The sequence below is a fragment of the Perca flavescens genome, chromosome 21 (assembly GCF_004354835.1).
Source record: "Perca flavescens isolate YP-PL-M2 chromosome 21, PFLA_1.0, whole genome shotgun sequence".
Taxonomy (NCBI): Eukaryota; Metazoa; Chordata; class Actinopteri; order Perciformes; family Percidae; genus Perca; species Perca flavescens.
Genome location: NC_041351.1, coordinates 2644534 through 2668660, shown reverse-complemented (window position 1 = coordinate 2668660; position 24127 = coordinate 2644534). Strand labels below are relative to the sequence as shown.

At 41.6% G+C, this 24127-nt stretch overlaps 1 protein-coding gene across 1 annotated transcript in view; it reads left to right on the top strand.

The window, feature by feature from the left end:
* The window catches only part of LOC114548083 (glutamate receptor ionotropic, delta-1), a 674316-nt gene that overhangs the window by 496831 nt on the left and 153358 nt on the right, over nt 1–24127 (top strand). The window contains exons 4-6 of the mRNA XM_028567790.1: nt 1284–1337; nt 17044–17217; nt 20971–21132. Of these exons, the coding sequence (XP_028423591.1) occupies nt 1284–1337; nt 17044–17217; nt 20971–21132 (390 nt within the window). The remainder of the gene's footprint in view (nt 1–1283; nt 1338–17043; nt 17218–20970; nt 21133–24127) is intronic.

Genomic DNA, 24127 nt, shown 5'->3' with positions numbered 1-24127 from the left:
GAGTGATCAGCAGAGGGAAGACATGCAAGTTTCCCCTGAAGTCTCAGTCCGGTCCAGTGTTCTTGTTGTTGATGTTGGTGTAAATCCATCAGAGTTCACCAGGCTCCTGCAGATGTTAACAGGTGCCCGTGACCACCATATGTGGCTGTTGCCTTGACGACAGCGTGAGGGTCAGTTATAATGTCCTCTGAGACCATCACAGTCCCAGAGTCAGACCCACCCACTCCAGAGACACTCCTGTTCTGATACAGAGGTCATTCAGATCTGGCCAGTCCGACCATACCCCAAAACCAGCAGAGTGGGTATCAAGCCTTTTGAATCCTAGGAAGTGGGGATCAGACTCCCTGGCTAATGGGACCTTGCGTCTTCTTAGGTCCAGGAACAGGGAGGATCGAGCCAGCTCCCGAACATCTTTATCGTCGCTGTTCAACATGTTCAGAAGATGGGAAATCCGCATGCTGGTGTAGATCCACTCTATGTTTGGTACTCCCAGTCCCCCTTCCCACTGGGGGTGAAATATAATGTCACGGGTGCTGTGTGTGTTGAGTCCAAACCATTTTCGCACTAAACTCACTATTTTATTATTCATTTAACTCAGAACTTTCTGCTGGATGTGAGTGTTGGAGAACAGATGTTGCACTTTTGACAGGTCTACCTGTCTGATAGCCTCCAGCTTCATAGTCAGAGGCAGTGGGCAACAGTCAATCAGGTCCAGTCTAGATGTAAACTCGGACAAGATGGTGTTTACTTGCTCCTTCCATTCTCCTGCAATGTTGATTTTATGTCCAAGGTAGCTGTATGTCTCATGAAGAGAATATACACGTATGGGTTTTGATGCTATTGTGAACTCAGGGCATTTATCAGTTTTTGAATGATACCAACGATTCCCTCCACTCCTCCACTCATCACACACACACACACACACACACACACACACACACACACACACACACACACACACACACACACACACACACACATACAGACTCAGACAGACAGACACAGAAACAGACACACACACAGACATACATACACACACACAAACACACACACACACACACACACACACACACACACACACAGAAACAGACACACACAGACACAAACACACACACATACACTCAAAAAGACACGAGTGAGAACAAAAGCTCAGTTCAGTGTCTCAGTGTGTGGATAAGAGTAGTTTCAGTCCTTGTTATTATTAACCCTTTATCTGTCTCTCTCTCTCTCTCTCTCTCTCTCTCTCTCCCTCTGTCTGTCTCTCTGTCTGTCTCTTTCTGCAGGCGGTGGAGACAAACCTTGCCTCCAAAGACAGTCACTGGGTGTTTGTGAATGAGGTAAGACACCAATCTTTGTCACACATATGATTGTCTTTAAAGGGATACGCCACCGTTTGTTGAAATAGTTCTTATTAAAGTCTACCCTGGCTGTAGATAGGTGGGCCAATGCATTTTTTGTCTCAGTGCCTATCTACAGATGGGGGAGACCCCACCTATCTACAGCTAGGGGAGACCTCACCTATCTACAGCTAGGGGAGACCTCACCTATCTACAGCTGGGGGAGACCCCACGTATCTACAGATGGGGGAGACCCCACCTATCTACAGATGGGGGAGACCCCACCTATCTACAGCTAGAGGAGACCGTGATAAGCCCTATTTCAACAAATGCTGGCGTAACCCTTTAAAAGAAAGGGTTACATTTTTCCGCTAGTTTGTGGGCTTTCTTGACTTTATTGAGGCTTTTTTTATACAATTATATGTTTTTTTGTTAACCTGACTCCTCCAGATGGATCGTTTCGCATTTGCCCGGCATATCCATCTGGGACCTTTCCGTTGGAGAACTTTTGGGAAGGGGCGAAAATCCTGGTTAGCTGATTGGATAAACCATCTGTCTATCACCACCTATAGTTGGTGATAGACGGGCCAAATCAACCAATCAGATCAATGAAGCGTATGAAAATACAACCACAAGCCCCTGCTGCTGCAGGCAAAGCATAGCTCGTTAGCTCAGCAAGCTAGCAACATGTCGGTAAAGGAGATTTGCCGTTTGTGTAACGAGAATTTAGGAATAAAAGAATAAAAGGCCCCATTTCAGGTTCCTGGTCCATATTCCAAAAGAAGGATCCAAGAGAAAAAAGCATTAGTTAGCAGCTAACAGAATTAGGGCTACCGTTAGCTGAAAATCCTGGTTAGCTGATTGGATAAACCATCTGTCTATCACCACCTAAACCCGCCTCAAAACCAACGCTGATTGGTCGGTCGTTTGGCGAATGGCTCCAAATTTTCTCTATCTCAAAATGCCAGACTGATCTGGGAGGAGAACTGGAGCTCACCAGATCAGGACACTCTCACCAGGCTATTTTTTTGTGGCATTTTTATCGCATTTTCCATTCTGTTTTACACTATTTCTAAACTCTCCATGTCTGGCCCTCGATGTGATTCTCTTTTTCCGGTGTGGCCCTTAGAGAAGTTGAGTCGGCCACTCCTGATTAAAGATGGTTATTTCATCTTGAAATTGTTAGTACGTTAAAAATAGAGCAGAAATTATAATAAAATAATAATAATAATAATAAAAAAGAAAAAATAAATTTTAGTGCTTTAAGTTACAGTTACAAACTTGTTTGTTAGTGACAGAGGACAAACAAGTACCTTTTCTTCGGACTAAGGTTCGGCTGTTCTGGTCTGGGGCCGTTTCACACCTCTCATTTTGTTTCGGATCGAACAGAAAAGTCTAACAAGTCCGGACCAAAACGCGGCCATATGTGGAAGCACCCTTACAGTAAATACATTACTGAGGGCTCAATTAATTACAGCTGCTTTGGAACCAGAGCCGTAGACAGACACAGGAACTGACCTTGAATAAAAAGCCTAACAAGCCAGAAAGGTTCAAGAGCACTTTCCTGTGTGTATATTAAAAAAAATAAAAAAAGCTTCTCTCTGGCATGAAAACACAAGTTGAGTGCCTTTGGTGTCGATCCTCCAGCGGATGCCCTTTATCATTTTTTTCACCCCCCGGGGGGTCAGACATGTGTGGGCAGCTTGAAATGAGTCTGGGTGCAAAGAGAAAATGACAGCTCCCCTCTAACCACAGCAGGGATTGTGTTAAATCCCCAAATGCTGACATCTCCAGAGCAGGAGTTGTGAGTTTTCGGCTTGTGCGGTGTGTGATTGTGATCGTGCAGGATCAATGCCAGGGACTGATACATATTTAAAATGCTCAGCTTAACGGCACTGAAGCAAGTGTGACTAGGCTTTTGGTAACGAGCCAAATCTCCAGATCTGGAACTGGAAATGGACAGACTCAGAACAGTCAGAAATCAAAGAGGGAAATGGAATAAACTGTATCCAGAGCATGCAGTTAATATACATAATTACACTTTCTACTAAGTGAATAATGTGGATTGGTATGCATGCACGCACACACACACAGACAGACAGACAGACACACACACACACACACACACACACACACACACACACTCACACAGACACACTCACATGATTGTGCATCATGCGCAATAATGCACTTGTTTTTTTTGTTTTTTTTTTAATGATCTCTCCTACTTTATTCATCACTATATCAGTATCCAGCCATCTTCCCCTGCAATTAACTGAGCTGACATCGATGCTAACAGCATCACTCAGAGGGGGAGGGGGGGGCTGGCTGGCTGTGATCCCCCGAACGCTGAATACAAAAACCTCAGAGCTCGCTTTCATCACCAGATTTACCTCCCAGCTTGGTACCAACCTCCTAATCCACTTAAAATTCTCTGCTTGTGAGAATCATTTAAGTCATCATTTAACTAATTACACTCTGAGTTTTTAATTAACCAAAAAGAGTGAAAACGGTGTTCACACTCCCCAGAGCAGCTCATTCGCCCAAAACCTCTGATTGAGCTTTTTTTGGCATATTAAACAGTGTGTGTGATCAGATTTTTTTTTTTTTTGGATAAACGAGCGTTTGGGCTGTAAAATGTGAGCACAGTGTAACATTTTGTACCCACTGAAGGCGTCTCTTTCATCAGGACTCCCTTCTTTCCCTTCCCCATCTTCTCTTCTTCCTTCCTTCCCTCCAACTCAGTGTTCATCTTGTCAGCACAACACTTTGGGGAAATAGTTAGGTAATGGGCATTTCTTTCCACAACAACAACGAGATGAAAACTAAATTAAAAATAATATAGTTATGGCTACTGGTGTGATGATATGTGTTAGGTATGGAGACGAATTAGACCAATATTTACCCTGTGTGTGTATATTTCATATGTATTTTTATTTTTTTTATGTATTTTTTTTATTTTTTATTTCATTTATTTTTATTTTTTTTGTTATCTTTCTCGTTCTTGCTTAGAGAGAGATCACTATTGTTCTTGTTTCTGAAAAAAAGGCAATAAAAATGTGAATGACAAAAAAGAAATTATATAGTTTTAGAGCTGCAAAGACTAATCAATTAGTTGTCAACTGTTGCATTTATCGGCATCTATTTTTTATAATCGATTTGAGTCCATTTTTCACGAAAAACTGTAAACCTTGTGTGATTGGAGCTTGTTAAATATGTATATAGGTTAGATGGCTGCGAGGGTAGACGGGCGTGTGTAGTAGCGCAGCCCTTGTCTGCTTTAAATAATTTATAATATAAGCTCCTTTTGATTCATGCGTGCAGATATGGAACAATAAAAGAGCGGCCACTGCATAAAGCTAAAAACTGGTGCATTTATTGTGGATTACTAAAACAAAATTAAGTAAGTTTTGGTGATCTAATCAAGACTAAAGTGTACGCACCTGTTACGGCAAACTACTGCAACAATGGCAGGGGAAAACCCGATCACAATGGAAACGCTGTGGGAAAGACTCAATCTAAACCAAAATGAACTTCTGCAGAGATTCACAACAATGGAGCAACAGATGATGCAAATGAATGGTTCGATGAATGGTTCGATGAATGCACTAAATGAACAGATCGCTGAAGTGCAAATGCGTGTGAGCGCTGCTGAGGATAATCTGGAAAGCACTGACAGTAAAGTGCGGGTTCTGGTCAAACAAGTGGAAATGCTGGAAGCAAAGGCAGAATATATCGAGAATAAAAGCCGACAGAACAACGTGGTTATCTTTGGAATAATGGAGGGTGAAGAAAAGAGCGACCCTGTGGCGTTTGTTCAAACGTTTCTGATGGAGACGTTGAATCTGCCACAGGACACCGTGCACATCGAGAGAACGCATCGCATCCCCATCCGTGTGTCTGCTGCTACTGTTGCTGGTAAAAGACCGAGGCCGATTATCGCCAAATTTGGGAATTATCAGCACAAGGCAAAGGTGATGAAGCTTGCTCGAGAGAAGGAAACACTACTCTACAAAGACACCAGAGTGTTCATCTATCAAGATTTCAGCGCTGCGGTGCAGAAGAAGCGTCAACTGTTTGTTCCTGTGAAAAGGAAATTATACGCTGCTGGAATAAGATATGCAATGATGTTTCCCGCAATACTTTCTGTCGACTTTATGGGAGTACAAAAGCGCTTTGAGACTCCGTCAGACGCGCAGAAATTTCTCGATGACTTGGATAAATCTAGTGCCTCCTCTATGACTTCATAACTCTGCCATGTAGGCCTATTGTGTTTTCAATGGTCGCTCAAACGGGCTTATTCTTTTTTTCATACTGTGCCCGATGACTGTAAATGAACTGAAAGTATAGGAGCGACTTTCTTTTTTTATGTATATTAAAGCAGACAAGACCATTTAGGTTAACGTTCTAATGTGGCCAATATCAGCCCTGTTTGGTCTGGTATTTTGGCCCATGTTTTGGGTTTTTTTTTCTTTCCTTTTGTTTTTTTAGTTAAATACCAAAGGGGATCCATAATTTTGTTATGTCCAATACCTTGCATATTGGGGAAAGTACTAGATATTTTATGCATATGATGCTATGGCTTTACCAGTAAATTTCTGTTCATTTAATATCAAAGGGTGTAATAATCCAGTCAAGCGGAAGAGGATAATTACATTTCTGAAAAAGGAGAATGTTTCTGTTGCAATGTTGCAGGAGACACATTTGACTGAATACGAACATAAAAAACTTAGAATAGACTGGGTTGGACATGTGTACTCTTCCTCATTTAATAGTAAAAGCAGAGGGGTGGCGATACTGGTGCATACAAAATTGCCCATTAATATTAATCACGTTGAAATTGTTGAAAGAGGTTGTTATGTTTTGTTGCACAGGGTTTTATATGGAGAGAGAGTTACTATCCTAAATGTATATGCCGCCCCTGATTTAGATCCTACATTCTTTACTAAACTGACTGATTTACTGTTCAAGTATCACTGTCCTTACATGATTGTTGGTGGAGATTGAAATTGTGTAATGAATAATATTTTTGATAAAAGGCCCACCATCATCATTGCAAAACCAACTCCTAGACAGTGAGCTTTGCAACAAATGGTTGATGAGGTTGATTTAGTTGATGTGTGTGGAGACATTTGCACCCTAAAGAGAGTGATAAGAGAGTGAGAGATTTTTTTCAAATCCTCATAAAACATATACAAGAATACATTTTTTTTCTTGGTTACTAAAATATTATTTGAATTGATAAAACAAAGTAGCATTGGAAATATACATCTGTCAGATCATGCTCCAATTAAAATGGAGGTTGCATTCACCTGTTTATATAAGAATAAAAATGTTTGGCAATGTAATAGATCAATATTATCTGATATTAATTTTTGTAACAAAACTAAAGCAAATTGAATGCATTTTCTAGAAATTAACGATAACGATGATACTGATCCGGCAAATGTATGGGAAACTACTTTTTTTTTTTTTTTTTTTTTTTTTATTTTTTTTCCTGCTCTCTTGTTTTTCTATGTTTATGGTAAGAAGAAAAATGTGAAAATAAACAATTAAAAAAAATATATATATGTATATGTTCTAGATTCTTCTCTTTTCTGGGACAGTAAACTGAATATATTTGAGTTGTGGACAAAACGAGACATTTTGGGCTTTTTGGGAAACACTGATCCACATTTTTCACCATTGTCGGACATTTTAGAGGCCAAACAACTAATCCATTGTGTGTGGTTGTATGAGCTTCAACTATTATATTAAAAATAAACAGTAACAGAGGGAACCAGCTGCTGCGGTGAAAGAAAAGCAAATTAGAATGCACCTGAACACACCTCCCTGTAAGACCAGCACGCCCAGAATGCACCTGAACACACCTCCCTGTAAGACCAGCACGCCCAGAATGCACCTGAACACACCTCCCTGTAAGACCAGCACGCCCAGAATGCACCTGAACACAAGGGATATTGGATAAAACCACGAAAGGACATCTGTTTGGAGGAACTGTTCATTCTGAAAACACAAAATGGAGACTTATGTTGTATTGTTTGTACGCTGTATCCAATAAAAAATATGGGAAAAAAACAAACAAAAAAAACAAGCTGTAACACTGGTTTGGGTGAAAATGGAGCCATTTTTCTCCAGGTAGTGTAGTGTTTTCTACACAGACAGTGTATGGAGTACTGTGTGGAAGTATATTACAAATGCACGAGTGTTGTCAGCAGTAGGAGACCCTTGCCACCATCTTTCTGCCGGTAACACAAACCAGACTCCACCACGGACGCCAATTATAAAGACCTGGACCGAGAGAGGCTTTCACACAGCAGAGAGGAGAGGATAGAGAACAGAGTGTAGATAGTGGTAGTGTTACAGTAATGAGAGAGAGAGGGAGGGAGGGAGGGGTGAGATGAGAACAGTAATTAAACGGAGGGGAAAAGGCAGAGAGACACCTAGTGGGTGGCAGTGAAGTCTAGTGGTTAGACAGAGTCTGTGGAGCGAGCAGCTGGCAGGTTGGATCTGAGAAGCACCCAAACTCTGAAGCTGCTGAACATTTAGAAAATAAAAGACATGATGTCTAGATGTCCTCTGTGGAGGCTGGAAGCCGTTCTGAAAGCTTTTGTGTCAGGGATATGCATGCAGCGATCTCAAGTATGACGTTTTCTCCCCGATTGAACTTTTCTAAAGCGCCACACTGCAAATATCAACTGCTGGCATGGTATTTCTCTTTCAAAGTTCAAGAGAAAGTAGATTTTTTCCAGTGCAGGATAAAGATAGCCTAGAAATCTAGACGCACCCCTAGCAGCAGCAAATGTAATTTGCAGCCAGGGTCAGTCTAGTCTAGTAACTCTCCGTTGGCTTTGCGAGCTGGAAAAACCAAATTCTGGCCTGGCCAATCACATCGTGTATAGAGCCGGTGGGCGGGGCTTATGGCTGCTGCTGCTGCTGCTGGTGGTGAACAGAGGTCTTTTGGAAGACTTGGAGTTCAGCTTTTCTTTGGGAAAAGAACAAAGAACGGCACTGAAGTCCTTTCTTAAAAAAGGGAAGATGTGTTCGGAGTTTAAAGTTGAATCTATCAACTAGCGTTGCTCTGATTGGTTGTAGCGCTATTCTAGTGCGTGCAGAGAAGAATTTGAAAGACAACCGTTGTGATCCCGCCCCTCGGATTGAGCCCTGACCAATGGGGAGTTCACAGACCCAAACATCTGGATGTGGGGCTGGCTTGTCAAGCTACCATAAACTGGTATTGTTAGTGAAATTTCCTGAACCTGATTGATATTGAATCGAAAATGTAATCGCGTCGATATGACACATGCCTTTGGTGTGAGAGACCAGGGTTTATATATATATATATATATATATATATATATATATATATATATATATATATATATATATATAGTACAGGCCAAAAGTTTGGACACACCTTCTCATTCAATGTGTTTCCTTTTTATTTTCATGACTATTTACATTGTAGATTCTCACTGAAGGCATCAAAACTATGAATGAACACATATGGAATTATGTACTTAACAAAAAAGTGTGAAATAACTGAAAACATGTCTTATATTTTAGATTCTTCAAAGTAGCCACCCTTTGCTTTTTTATTAATAACGGAATAACTTCCACTAATTAACCCTGACAAGGCACACCTGTGAAGGTAAAACCATTTCAGGTGACTACCTCATGAAGCTCATTGAGAGAACACCAAGGGTTTGCAGAGTTATCAAAAAAAGCAAAGGGTGGCTACTTTGAAGAATCTAAAATATAAGACATGTTTTCAGTTATTTCACACTTTTTTGTTAAGTACATAATTCCATATGTGTTCATTCATGGTTTTGATGCCTTCAGTGAGAATCTACAATGTAAATAATCATGAAAATAAAGAAACACATTGAATGAGAAGGTGTGTCCAAACTTTTGGCCTGTACTGTTGCTATATATATATATATATATATATATATATATATATATATATATATATATATATATAGCAATTGTAAATCGCTTTGGATAAAAGCGTCAGCTAAATGACATGTGATGTAATGTAATCGAGACCTTTTGTATCAGAATTTAATCGATTTAAGGAAATCATTGGCGATACCCAGCCCTAAACGACAACAACATTAAGAGATCTTTTTCTTCTAATGTTCGTGTCTGCACGTCTTCACTCTTCAGTTTTAGAATTTATTTAGCTTAAGTTGACACCACATAAACACGAGGATGTTTTTCAGCAGCAACACGACAGCTCTACATGAATGAGCTTTCGTTTCTGTAATCTCAAAGCTTTACGGCCTCGGAAGTATTTTTTGTACATGCATAATATTGAGTATGAGTTCGCCAGTCAAAGTGTGTTCTAAGTGAATGTAAAGTGAACTTATTTTAGGTTATTCCTGCATTTTGAAGTCAAGTTTTACTTGCCTTAAAACGTAACTCTCACCAAAATGCATCCTAGGGTCTTTTTGTGAATGTACCCGAGTCAAACTTTAGTTTAAAAGCATATTTAGGACCGAATCGCCACTTTTAAGATTCACCGTATTCTCGTTTTTGGGTCAAATGGCCTTTTGAATGGGAGAGCAAGGGGCACTCTCATGTTAGTCTCAAAATAGCTATTTTCGAAATACTAAGGATCGACCCACAACATGAAACTATGCTCGAAGTGTCACCAGGAGCGCTACACCTTAACGCAAGCATTGGTTGTGTTCACAGATTTACAAAAAGTCAAAACAAGTCGATTTCCTCGGGTACATTCACAAAAAGACCCTAGCACGCATTTTGGCGAGAGTTACGCTTTAAACAGCCAACTGTACTGTGTGTGTGTGCTTTTGCTATCTGTTTCAAGTTTCCATTCAACAAGAAATACTTTTGTCAATCTAGGATGACAAAGCATGCCGTGTGAATGCATCCTAACTTTTTATTAGTTTGTATCCACGCTAGGGCTGCGACTAACGATGCTTGTATTTGTCGATTAATCTCGTTGATTATTTCCTCGATTAATCGATTGGTTCTTTGGTCTATAAAATGTCAGAAAATGGTGAAAAATGTGGATCAGTTTTTTTTTTACTCTTTAACTGAAAGGTCTATCTCTGTAGGGATCCTTTCCATAATGTCGTCAGACACTTGGAACAATAATCTGAGTCTGTCAGCGGCAAAAACAACAGCATTTTGAGCCCAAAAAGATCTCCGTGCACACAAGAGCTTAAGCTCCAGTAGCAGAACTAATCCCCGGCCAGATTAACACGTCTGTAGGAAGAACAGCAACGGTGAAAAGTAAGAGGTCTGTAAGCTACCTCACCCTTAAGACTGGCTGAATTATAGGAGACAGACAGACAGACAGGCAGGCAGACAGACAGACAGACAGACAGACAGACAGACAGACAGACAGACAGACAGACAGACAGACCTTTTACTGAAAGGTCTGTAAGCTACCTCACCCTTAAGACTGGCTGAATTATAGGAGACAGACAGACAGACAGACAGACAGACAGACAGGCCTTTTACTGAAAGGTCTGTAAGTTACCTCACCCTTAAGACTAGCTGTATTATAGGAGACAGACAGACAGACAGACAGACAGACAGACAGACAGACAGACAGACAGACAGGCCTTTTACTGAAAGGTCTGTAAGCTGCCCGAACCAGTTGAGGTGGTTCGGGCATCTGGTAAGGATGCCCCCTGGGCGCCTCCCTAGGGAGGTGTTCCAGGCACGTCCAGCTGGGAGGAGGCCTCGGGGAAGACCCAGGACTAGGTGGAGGGATTATATCTCCAACCTGGCCTGGGAACGCCTCGGGATCCCCCAGTCGGAGCTGGTTAATGTTGCTCGGGAAAGGGAAGTTTGGGGTCCCCTGCTGGAGCTGCTCCCCCCGCGACCCGACACCGGATAAGCGGACGAAGATGGATGGATGGATCTGTAAGCTACCTCACCCTTAAGACTAGCTGAATTATAGGAGACAGACAGACAGACAGGCAGGAAGACGAACTGACAGACAGGCAGGCAGGCAGGCAGACAGACAGACAGACAGACAGACAGACAGGCAGACAGGCAGAAAGACGGACTGACAGACAGGCAGGCAGGCAGAAAGACAGACAGACAGACAGGCAAGCAGAAAGACGGACTGACAGACAGACAGACACGCAGGCAGGCAGACAGAGAGACAGACAGACACACAGACAGGCAGGCAGACAGACAGACAGACAGACAGACAGAGAGACAGGCAGGCAGGCAGAAAGACAGACAGAGAGATAGACAGACACACAGACAGTCAGTCAGGCAGGCAGGCAGGCAGACAGACAGGCAGGCCTGTTACTGGAAGGTCTGTAAGCTACCTAACCCTAAAGACTGAACTATCAGACAGACAGGACTGGGATTTCACTTTTTTGCGTTTTTAAGCCCCAAAAACGCTGTTGGCGCATTGAAAAGTATTTTTATGTTTTCACCCGCGAGCGTATTCGTGTGAATGGGGCCTAAATGTAATTGTGGTTTTTGTTCAGTGTCTCCATAATGCATTTTAAATACCTGTTGTTCCAAAGAAATGACCCCTTACAAACTTAACAAAAGAAAAGACGAGACAAGGCCTTTTACAAACTTGTCACACATGCTTTTCTAATCAGGATCTCTTTGTTAGCCAAGACATCCAATCATTCCAAGGTTGTATTTTTAAAAAAGCGTTCATGTTAAACAAAAGCCAACCACCCACCAAGCACTCACTGGGAACCAGTTGGTGTATACGAGATGGATACAGACTCCAGCGGTTAACGACACCGGTGCAACTCTTTGAAATGCAAATCAGACACCTCGTGAACAAAAGACTATACAGGTTACTGAATCCATCCGAGCCTTGTGTCTGTTTTCCTTATCTGCCTCTCCATCGGCGCACGGAAAGACCGAAAACAAAAGGCTAACGGCTTGTTAGACTGCAGGTACTTGTTAGACTGCAGGTAATGAAGGCAGTGGGGGGGGGGCTCCTCCATCTGGGGATTAGCAGGCAAAAGAACCACGCTGATAATTAACGAGCTCCAAACCGATCTCATTTGTTAAAATGAACAGCAACAGATTATATAACACTGCACCTGATTTACCCATACTTTTTTATTTATATAGAGTCGACACAAAGCTAGCTTCTCTGTGCATAGTCTCATACTATTTCAGTTTATTTGTATTCAGACTAGGTCTGTGATTGTCTCTACATCCGCCCAAACTAGTGGTAGTGTGTGGTAGTGAGTATATAAACTTGATCCTTGAGCTTGGCCACAGTGCACTGGGCCTGACACAGTCCAACTCAGACTGATGATAGTTGGGGCCTGGCTAGTCTCCTGTTGCTAGACCTATTTGTTGCAGCGCTGTGAAGTTAGATGTGGCTACACCACATATATAGTATTTGAAAATATGCGGACTTTGGCTGATTATGCGTTGAATTATGCAATTGCATAATCGCGTTTTTCCTGGAGGGACTGTCTTATCTTATCTTAAAAGATGATAAACCTTTTACATTTTGTATCCCGCTAGTCGTGACGATCATAGAATGGCAATGTAGTTCCTCCATCTTAAATCCATCTTGTCCAACAGAATGAGCCACAAGCATGCGCTAGACTTTTAGTGTCTGACAGCAGTTGTGTAATGATGTCTAACAGCGTGTATATGATAAAGTCTTCAACATGCCGTGTTTTTCTATTATCTGAAGCCTCATTGCTTCTGAATAAGCTGCAGTAAACAGCGCACAGTGTCCCATCTAAGTCAGGAATGCCATTACCTGTTTCTTGGAAAATAATTGCCGTCCACACATCTTATCTGATCCTTCCAGTGATTCCCATTATCCTCAGCTCACCCCCACCATCTTCCTCTCTGCGCTTGTATGCAGGTCATTACCGCCCTCCTGTAATATCACATCCATTTCAGCTCCTCTTCTGCCTCCAATTTGTGTTTGAGGAGCGCCAGAAAGTAGTCTGAATATTGAGTCCCCCCGAGGCTGTGCTGTTGTAAAAAAAAAAAAAACACTTTAAGATAAAATGAGAACTGCCTGTCTTTACTGTTTTCATCTTACGTGTATGTAGTAGTCTCACAAAACCTTAAAACCATTAGAAAAATGCTCCCATTGGTCGTTAGTTGCAGCATCATTCTGACATATATTTACATTTCTAGTGGCAGCGCCCTCTAGTGGCCGTAGTAGTTCTGATGGGAGCTAAGCAGGAATTAAGGTGAGGAAGTAGAAGAGCGCCACATGTCCTGGTAGCAAATTTACAAATCCCACTATGGCCACGCCAAGACCTGCCCTTCAATAGCAGTTATTGGCCAGGCGTCCATGCTTACGCGAGGTAACATAACCCCATGTGTTCAGGTCCTATAACCTGACCAATTGGCTATGCTAACCCTAAACACTCGAGGTCAAATACCTAACTCCAACCAATCAGGCAGCTTCGTAGGGCGGGTCTTGGCGTGGCCTTACTGGGATTTGTAATTTTGCATCCTTGTAAGGAGGCAGGTTTGGAGGGGGGTGCCTACATTTACGGTAGCTAGCTAACGGTAGACTACAGAGAAAGTGTGATATTTGGATATTTTTACGTTTATTTCGGAGCGACAGAGGGAAAATATTTCAGTCGACACATTAAGTGGAACCAAAATTTGCGATTCCTACCGGTTGTGTAGGTACCCAACCCTAATTGAAATGCGCTATCTTTAGTATAGCTCAGAAGTGCCCAAATTCTTTCATATGAAGGGACAAAATGTTTACATTGGTTTACATTGCCGTAAAACTCAGATTAATCACTTTTTATCTGCACAAAATGTATGTTTTGTAGTCATTAGGGTTTTACAGCACTTTCAAAATAAGAGGTGAATAAGCATGAGCATGTCAAACGCCATAGTGGGCCAAAACAAAGGGAGCATGGGCCAAATTGGGCAGCCTTGGTATAGCTGATCTTTGGTTCAGTCCAGTTTCAAACATCAGAAATATGTTATTCAAACCTGGGTTGCACAGGAGAGCGGCACCGAGGAATCTCTGGAAGTCTGATGATCAAACAAACATGCACTGAATTATAAGTGAACTGATGCTCACATGTCTTCCTTCTTGAGAGGAATGAACACGAGAGAAAGTAAATACTTGTCAGCAAACGCAGCAGACGGATCGTTAATGTCTTGGCTGCAATTACACAACCTGGAATACAAAACTTGTTTGGACTTTAAACCCTTTAAAGCTGACAGGAAGACTTGTCATCAAAACTCTTGAACAAATGAGCCACAAATCCTCGTGACTTTTATTTACAATCCCAGGCTCACTTTTAATTGGATAGCGGTGCCAAGAATGACGACTGGAGAGGAGGCTTTTCAAGTGCTCAATATGTGTTTTTATTAACAAAAATGACACTAAACCATACTCCAAAACTAAATATTAACAATTATATTAACTAACAAACTGGCAACCTCACAGCCAGCTGCCAAGATTCCTCAAGGCTTCTTCTCCTGAAGCCCTTTTTAACTCAGCCTCCCCTAATTGGACCATACCACCTGCACAGGTGATGATAGGGGGAGCTATCCTGAGTAAGCAACAGTAACACTTAAGTTTCTCAAAACATCATTACATTCGGATAGATCAATTATTGTCGACAATAGTATTTATACGTATATGTGCACCCACTACAATATGCACCCCAAATATTATAAAACAGTCAGTTTATGCAGAACTATCTTACCTATTGTTCTTCACCTCACCATCAGGGAAATTGGTATCGCACTAGTCTCGCTTCGTGTGGAGGAAGGTCTGGCTAGTCCTCACAGCATTCTGGGATGGGTGCTCTGGTTTTTTGGCATTTCTTTCCACCAATCACCTTGGGTGGTGCTAAGTGTGGATTTTATCAGAATACAGCATAGAAAATCTGCTTAAAAATATAGGCAACATTGGATCGGATAGAACACAATGTCGTTTGGCTAAATTTTTCATACAATCGTATAAAAATAAAGTGCAATACACGTACCTTGAAGTTGCCTCAAACTTCAAAAGATATACAGTACCTTGCACAGTTTTCAGATAATACAAAACGGAACAGAAATTAAGTGTAAATTGTACTTCTAAACTGGCCTCAAAATTTCAATAAAGTACACAGTTGCCATACAATGTGTATTTTAAAGTATACATCTAAAGGCAGCAAAATGTCTCTTCAGTGTAAATGTGCAAGGTCCAGTGATGGAGAACACAGACAGGCGCACACACACACACACACACACACACACACACACACACACACACACACACACACACACACACACACACACACACACACACACACACACACACACACACACACACACACACACACACACACACACACGTTTTAACCATTTATTTATGTCCACCTGAAGAAAAATAGTACAGGGACACAAATATTACAGATGCAGTACAATCCATACACAAACTCATGGACCAGTGACACGCAGCAGATCTTCACAATATCACTTAACAAGCACAAAACTCACTTCTTAAGGGTATAGGTAGCAGCGTCTCCGCCATATGTGGCACACACACACACACACACACAGACACACACACACAAACACACACACAACACTATCTGACACTCTAATTGGGTATTATGTTCAATTGTTTAAAGTGCCCATATTATGAAAAAAATCCCTTTTTCTGGGATTTTGGGGTGTTATTTTGTGTCTCTCGTGCTTCCACATGCATACAGACTTTGAAAAAAAACATCAATGCTGTTTTGAGACGCACACATGCTCCGAACCGAGACAAGCCAACCGAACGGTTTGGATGTTTTTTCATGAACAGCCATATATATATATATATATATACCCCTATTAATAAGGTTGTGATCCAACCGGAGATCAGACTTGTCTGTCCGTGTCGCGGCGTGCAACGTTACTGTAAACAGGAAGCATCCATAGACTATCCATAAAATAATGGACACAGCGACGCCATATATTTCTGATGTAAAGTTATTCTCTGTCAAAGTGACGCCAAAATGAATGGGAGTCAATGGGATGCTAACGGAAGATAATGGCTTGATAGCAACAAAATGGCTCCATAGGAACTACGCTTTCCGGATGCTCTCTTACCCCCTCGGAAACATCACTGGCTATCGCTAGAACACAAGAAAGTTTAATATATTTAAAATATACTAAAGTTGAAAAATATACTAAAGTTTCTGTCATCATGGGTAATGAAACCTCCTCTTGTTGGTGGGATGAGCCAAAAATATGGGCCGAACTGCTTGAGATGTCTGTCCTTAAATTCTTATACTGCACTGTAATTTTTTTTTTTAATTTTATTCTTCTCTTTTAATGTTTTTAAATTGTTTTTAATTGTTTTCTGACTGCTCTTTAATGTTTTATGTAAAGCACTTTGAATTGCCCTGTTGCTGAAATGTGCTATACAAGTAAAGCTGCCTTGCCTTGCCTAAAATACCATGAAGGTAAAAAGGAAACACAAGAAGAGTTTGGGTAACTGTGTCACTATCTAATAAAGGGAAAAGCCCCCAAAAATGATCTTTGTTTGGTACAGATCCTCGCAAAAAATCCCACTATTATGATTTTCATTTTAATATTTTTCAATGAATACGAGAATAAGACAAAAATGATCATTCCCTCCAATGTCGTGAATCAAATCGCAATATCAGTCACAATAATCCCAACTAGATATTTTCCTCATATCTAGAAGCATAAATCCTGCTTGAGGTCACTAACGTCTCCTTCACTTTGGTCACTGCAGGAAATCAGCGACACAGAGATCCTGGAGCTTACCCACAGTGCACTGGGGCGCATGACAGTGATCCGGCAGATCTTCCCCCTGTGGCGGGACAGCAGCACTCGCTGTATGAGACAAAACCACCGGATCTCGTCTCTGCTGTGCGACCCGCAGGAAGGATACCTGCAGAACCTGGAAGTAAGAGACTGGCTGTTAACTCTGTTTGTTTCAGCTGGGGGAAGGATTTCTCACCTTAATTAAGTTTGATTTTTGAGAAATCAAAAACCCAGATGATCTTTTTGATTAGATTAGATTAAAGCGGCCAATAATGAGAGTTTGGAGGGAACGGTCTGAATGTTTTAGAGCAACAAAAGGAGTATTTTAAGACCACAATTTAGTCTTTCAAAGGCGCCAATTATTAATTTGAAGGGACACATTCAAATAATTAGAGGGTACAACTTATTAAACTTATATAATATAATATTCCTCCAAGCTTTCACTTCTTCCGTTCCTCTAACATTAGTCAAAATCATTCATCAATTAAAAATTTTGTACAATCACCTATAAATTACATTTATTGAAAATGAATTCCAAAAAATACGTGTAAAACTATTGGTAATAAGTTGGTGTAAGTGAAAAATAGCATCAAAAACATGGGGAAAAAATTTACGAAAAAAAGTGACAAAAATACTGAAAAAAGTGACAAAAATACTGAAAAAAGTGACGACAAAAACGTCAGAAAATGTGTCCAACAATATTTTAAAAAACGGTCAAAAAAAGTGTTAATTTCGACCCAGAAGGACAACAGAGGTTTTTTTTTGTTTTTTGTTTATTATTTAAATCCCGATTAGCTACTCCATTAAGCAGCAGCTATTCTTCCTGGGGTCTTAATTTTTACCAAAATATTAACATCAAAGCTGTACAACAATGAAGACAATGAAGACAAATACAGAAGTGCACATAACATCTTCTAAATCATATAACTAACACACAACATAACACATATACACTAAACATAACAACATAACCATATAACAATATATAAGCTCTTACATGTACAAAATATTACCACTCTCTAGGTAAAATATAAAATAAAAATCACATTTCCATTACCGTAGCTCATTATGCAGTCATTATTAAAAACATAATTACAGTTACTCCAAAGTAAATAAATACAGTCTCAGTCTTTTGGAAAAACTAACATTGTGCCTCTCTGAAACCAAAAATAACGGGAGCAAGTTCCATGCCACCATTGCTCTATAACATGATGTTCTTTGAAGTTGATTTGTTCGACAGACGGGTAACAAGAAACGCCCTTCACTTGATTGGCGCGTGGAATGAGTATGAATGTCACTCAAAAAGTTCAATCTTTCATAAATAATCTTTGGTACTTTTGTAATAATTATATTTTTTAAGAATTTAATAAGAGAATAATTAATTCTGCTTCTTACATGAAGCCATGTTAATTGATTGTGCATGTCCCTAATACTTGTTCTAAAAGAACAGTTAAGGACAAGCCAAGAAACTTTATTTTGTGCAATCTGTAATCTGTTTAAATTATTCTCTGTAGTTGCTGCCCAAATGATGGAACAATAGTCCAGATGACACAAAACTATTGATTCCACCAGAATTTTCAGTATGCGATTCGGTATGCATTTCCTGCAATGGCGAACTACAGCCATACTCCTGCCCATTTTATTCAATATTAGTTTTATCTGAGCGTTCCACGTCAACCCACTGTCCACAATCACGCCGAGCAATTTAGCCTCAGCCACTTGTTCAATGATCAAACCACCAACTGACAAGTTCAGAGCAGGGGAATCTTTTAAAAGATGATTAGATCCCAACATCATACATTAGTACTTCTAATCCTGCAAAATTCCTGTCAGACATCGTCCATACTGTAGAATCTGTATTTGACTCATCCTACAAGTCACTGATACAATTCATGAGCACGTTCATAAATTCCCCCGCCCACACACACGTACTGTATGCACACGGTTCACCGAATGCTACCGAGGCTGTCGGAGAACAAATCTCAGTGTTCAAATATCAGCTGAATGTTTAACAAGGACACACAAAGTCTCAGGTGCTCTGCAAACTGAAAGGAGACTCACTGACTACATTTACATGCCAATAATATTTAGTTTTAGGCCCATATTCTGAATATTATATTGATATTTCATTCCTTCAACCAGCTTCTAGAAAAGGTTTGAGTAGAGATGTTTTGTTCATATCTAAAAACATGTTGATAATGTTTAAAATATGTCTGGATCTAAATATTGGAATATTTGTTCGATGGGTAGGTATTCGATTTTCAATTTTGAGAGTCAAATATTCGTTGTTTTATTTTTTAAACGTGAATGCAGGCTGAAATTTTATGTGATGCTTTATCTGAATTATGCTTCTGGTTGCTATCTAATTAAAGGTGCTCTAAGTGATGTCACACATTTTTTTAGGCTACAACATTTTTTGTCACATCAGCAAACATCTCCTCACTATCTGCTAGCTGCCTGTCCCCTGAACACACTGTAAAAAACATCTCCTCACTATCTGCTAGCTGCAGGTAATTAATTCCAGCGCCTTCATTCTATCGGACTGAAGTTTACCAGAACACAAGGATCAATCTGAGACGAAGAGTTCAGTTAAGCAAAGTTTACTGAGACCAGCATAAGAGTTGCCCAGCTGTGGGCGTGCCTGAATTAAATCAAATTAAAATCATATCGTGGCAGACTTTATGATATCAGGAAATATCGTACCATTGGCCAAATAGTCGATATATTATCGTTTCTTGATAGAACTTGTGATTTACACCCCTAGCAGGAACCACAGTGTTGAGGTTTCTGGCAGCCTTTTATCACATCTGTTCCACCTTTTAAATGTGAAATAACCGATTGTGTTCGGCTAAGTTAGTTTAAAGGTAGCTGGACCAAAACCAACAGCTGATAGTAGGTCCGTCCTCTTGACCCAAATGTTTGGTTTCCATTAAATCCGACTTGTCAGGAGGAGAAAAGACAGCCAAGCTATATTAGTAGAACATGATGTTTTTTGCCATGGGGCCGTCTGCACAACAATATATATTAGATAAACATTAAGGGGTTTTCAGGCCTCATCTGTATCTTCTGTGTTTCTCTGCTGCCAGCCAGTTTAGGAGTGATATCATGTTCCAGTTTTTTTTTTTTTACAGATTGTAAATTTCAGAAACACAAGGGTCCTTAAATTTTGCTTCAATTTTCATTTATTTTTCCCGTCTCTCTTTCTCTGTCAGATGAATGATCCTCCTTCTGATGCCAAAAGAGAACGGAAGGGAAAAAAAGGATGAATGCTTTACTGTGTGTGTGTGTGTGTGTGTGTGTGTGTGTGTGTGTGTGTGTGTGTGTGTGTGTGTGTGTGTGTGTGTGTGTGTGTGTGTCATGGCCTCAGGCAGCGTGCTGTGTGTATTCCATGCCAGTCAGCTGTACTCATCTGGACAGAGTGATGCTCATTTGTCACCCTGCATTTGGTCTCTGCTCCCTGCTTTGGCATGTGTCTGTGTCTGTATGTGTGTGTGTGTGTGTGTGTGTGTATGTGTGTGTGTTTGTGTGATTTGTCACACTGTGTTTCATGTTCCCTTTGCAGCCCAGGGTGAGAGACGACATGATCACATGTGGACAGGCTGGCTACTAGCTGACTGTCATCTCAACACCATCCTGTGTGTGTGTGTGTGTGTGTGTGTGTGTGTGTGTGTGTGTGTGTGTGTGTGTGTGTGTGTGTGTGTGTGTGTGTGTGTGTGTGTGTGTCAGCAGTGTGAGGATGCCGTTCCCAGCTGTGTCACACATGTGGCCAGTGCAAAGTTAAAGAAACTTTTTTTTTTTTACTTTTAACTTAACTTTTTTTTGCCTCCTCTCTCTCCTCTGTGTCCCTCCCTTCCTTCCTCCCTCCCTCTCTCCCTCCCTCTCTCCCTCTCTCCAGGTGTCTAACCTCTACCTGTACGACAGCGTGCTGATGCTGGCCAACGCCTTCTACAGGAAGCTGGAGGACAGGAAGTGGCACAGCATGGCGAGCCTCAACTGCATCAGGAAGTCCACCAAGCCGTGGAACGGAGGCTGGTCCATGCTAGAGACCATCCAGAAGGTACTCACCAACATAGGCCACATCTACACTACTGCAAAAATCTTTTTCTACGTTTCACACCACAAGTTCGCACTACTGCGGCCCCTAAAAGCGTAGCTCCGATGGCACCATTTTGATGCTAATAAGCCATCACCTCCCGTTAGCATCCCATTGACTTCCATTCATTTTGACGTCACTTTGACAGCGAATAACTTTACATCTGAAGCGTTTAAAGACTCTATTTGTCCGTTGTTTATTTCTAAAGAAACACAACAATGTATAAAAGGCTCCATTACCTTGTACCTCACGTTATGGCTCCGTAGCAGAACGCTTTTATAAAAATAGGCTAACGATTGGGTCCATAACCACGCAACTTACTGTCACATAGTAGAGGAATTACCGTATAGTACAGGAGAAGCTCACAGGCAGTTTGGACTTCCATTATCTGTTTAGGCTTAATTACTAATGTTAACTAGCATGTTAGTGATCAGTAATTACTAATGTTAACTAGCATGTTAGTGATCAATAATTAACCTGTGTCTATGTTATTTCCTTACATATACCTACACTCTCCGTCTCTGTAAGATTGGGAATGATTGAGATTTCTCTTGTCACAGCTACCAGAAGACTTCCAACTTTCAGACACGTTGCTGGGAACATAGGGCTGTGGGAACATAGAGCTGTGGGAACATAGGGCTGTGGGAACATAGGGCTGTGGGAACATAGGGCTATGCTTCCAGAGTGGGGGCTAATTTTCATCCGTTGTCTTTGGCCTGTTTTAAATAGGCAACCTAAAAAAATAAGTCCAATATCCAATAAATGACTTAATACAGTCGTCACGTAAAAGCGACATACACAGACCCAACATTCAAACACACACAATGCATGACAACAAGACGAAAACACAACACATCAGACAGCGAGCAACAAAAACAAGGCAAATCTGCAGGCGGGCAGCAAAAGTCAACAGCAGTCTGATGTGCACATATCATAATTAATAAAACCTTTGAAGGTTGAGCAGATAGCGTGTGGAGGAGATCATTAAAAGCTGATGATTAAATACATAGCAACCTTAAATAAAAGAATAAACAAGGCCTTTGTTAACAAGAGTGAAATCCAAACATGAAACGCTGCCGGCTGGAACATGAAACGAGAGCCCTCATCCATCTTAAACCCTGATGTGGATCTAAATTGCATCCAACGGCCTGTAGTCTCCATTCTCACGGTCTAATTGGTACAAAAAAATTGCGTTTCAGCGGTGCTGATGAGTCCCTCCGAGCATGAAGAGCTGTTCTTTTATTAAAAAAAACACAACACCACTTAGTTTCTCTGACGCCTCTCACGGTAACAACCGCAGAGCTCGTTAGTGATCTTTCACTCTTTCATTCCCGTTCAATGTGCTCATAAATGAGATCACCGAGGAGATGAACTAAATCTTTTACTCATGCAGACCTGTGGTGATTTTTAATGATACTGACTGCAGCAGAGAAAGAGTAATGTTTCATTTCATAAGTCTTAAAGGTATACAACACCGTTTGTTGAAATAGGGCTTATCACGGTCTACCCTAGCTGTAGATAGGTGGGGTCTCCCCTAGCTGTAGATAGGTGGGGTCTCCTCTAGCTGTAGATAGGTGGGGTCTCCTCTAGCTGTAGATAGGTGGGGTCTCCCCTAGCTGTAGATAGGTGGGGTCTCCTCTAGCTGTAGATAGGTGGGGTCTCCCCTAGCTGTAGATAGGTGGGGTCTCCTCTAGCTGTAGATAGGTGGGGTCTCCTCTAGCTGTAGATAGGTGAGGTCTACCCTAGCTGTAGATAGGTGGGGTCTCCCCTAGCTGTAGATAGGTGGGGTCTCCTCTAGCTGTAGATAGGTGGGGTCTCCCCTAGCTGTAGATAGGTTGGGTCTCCCCTAGCTGTAGATAGGTGGGGTCTACCCTAGCTGTAGATAGGTGGGGTCTCCCCTAGCTGTAGATAGGTGGGGTCTCCTCTAGCTGTAGATAGGTGGGGTCTCCCCTAGCTGTAGATAGGTTGGGTCTCCTCTAGCTGTAGATAGGTGGGGTCTCCCCTAGCTGTAGATAGGTGGGGTCTCCTCTAGCTGTAGATAGGTTGGGTCTCCCCTAGCTGTAGATAGGTGGGGTCTCCTCTAGCTGTAGATAGGTGGGGTCTCCTCTAGCTGTAGATAGGTGGGGTCTCCCCTAGCTGTAGATAGGTGGGGTCTCCTATAGCTGTAGATAGGTGGGGTCTCCCCTAGCTGTAGATAGGTGGGGTCTCCTCTAGCTGTAGATAGGTGGGGTCTCCCCTAGCTGTAGATAGGTGGGGTCTCCTCTAGCTGTAGATAGGTGGGGTCTCCTCTAGCTGTAGATAGGTGAGGTCTACCCTAGCTGTAGATAGGTGGGGTCTCCTCTAGCTGTAGATAGGTGGGGTCTCCCCTAGCTGTAGATAGGTGGGGTCTCCCCTAGCTGTAGATAGGTGGGCCAAAAATGCCTGTCATGTCATTCTAGCCTGACCAGCCAGTCCCACATCCAGATGTTGGGCCTGGGAGCTCCCCATTGGTCAGGGCTCAATCGCGAGGGGCGGGATAAACGGTGGTCTTTCAAATTTCCTCTGCACACAATAGGACAGCGCAACAACCAATCAGAGCAACGCTAGCTGATAGATTAAACTTTAAACTTTTGCCGTATTTAGTCGGTAAAACTTCGAACACATCTTCCTTTTTTAAGAATGACTTCAGTGCCGTTCTTTGTTCTTTTCTCAAAGAAAAGCTGAACTCCAAGTCTTACAGAACACCGCTGTTCTCCAGCAGCAGCAGCAGCAGCCATAAGCCCCGCCCACCGACTCTATACACGATGTGATTGGCCTGACCAGAGTTTGGTTTTTCCAGCTTGCAATCCAACGGAGAGTTGCTAGACCCCCCCTGGCTGCAAATTACATTTGCTGCTGCTAGGGTGCGTCTAGATTTCTAGGCTGTCGTCATTCAATACCCAATTTCAATACCTGAAGAGTAAATCTCATCAGCGTCAGG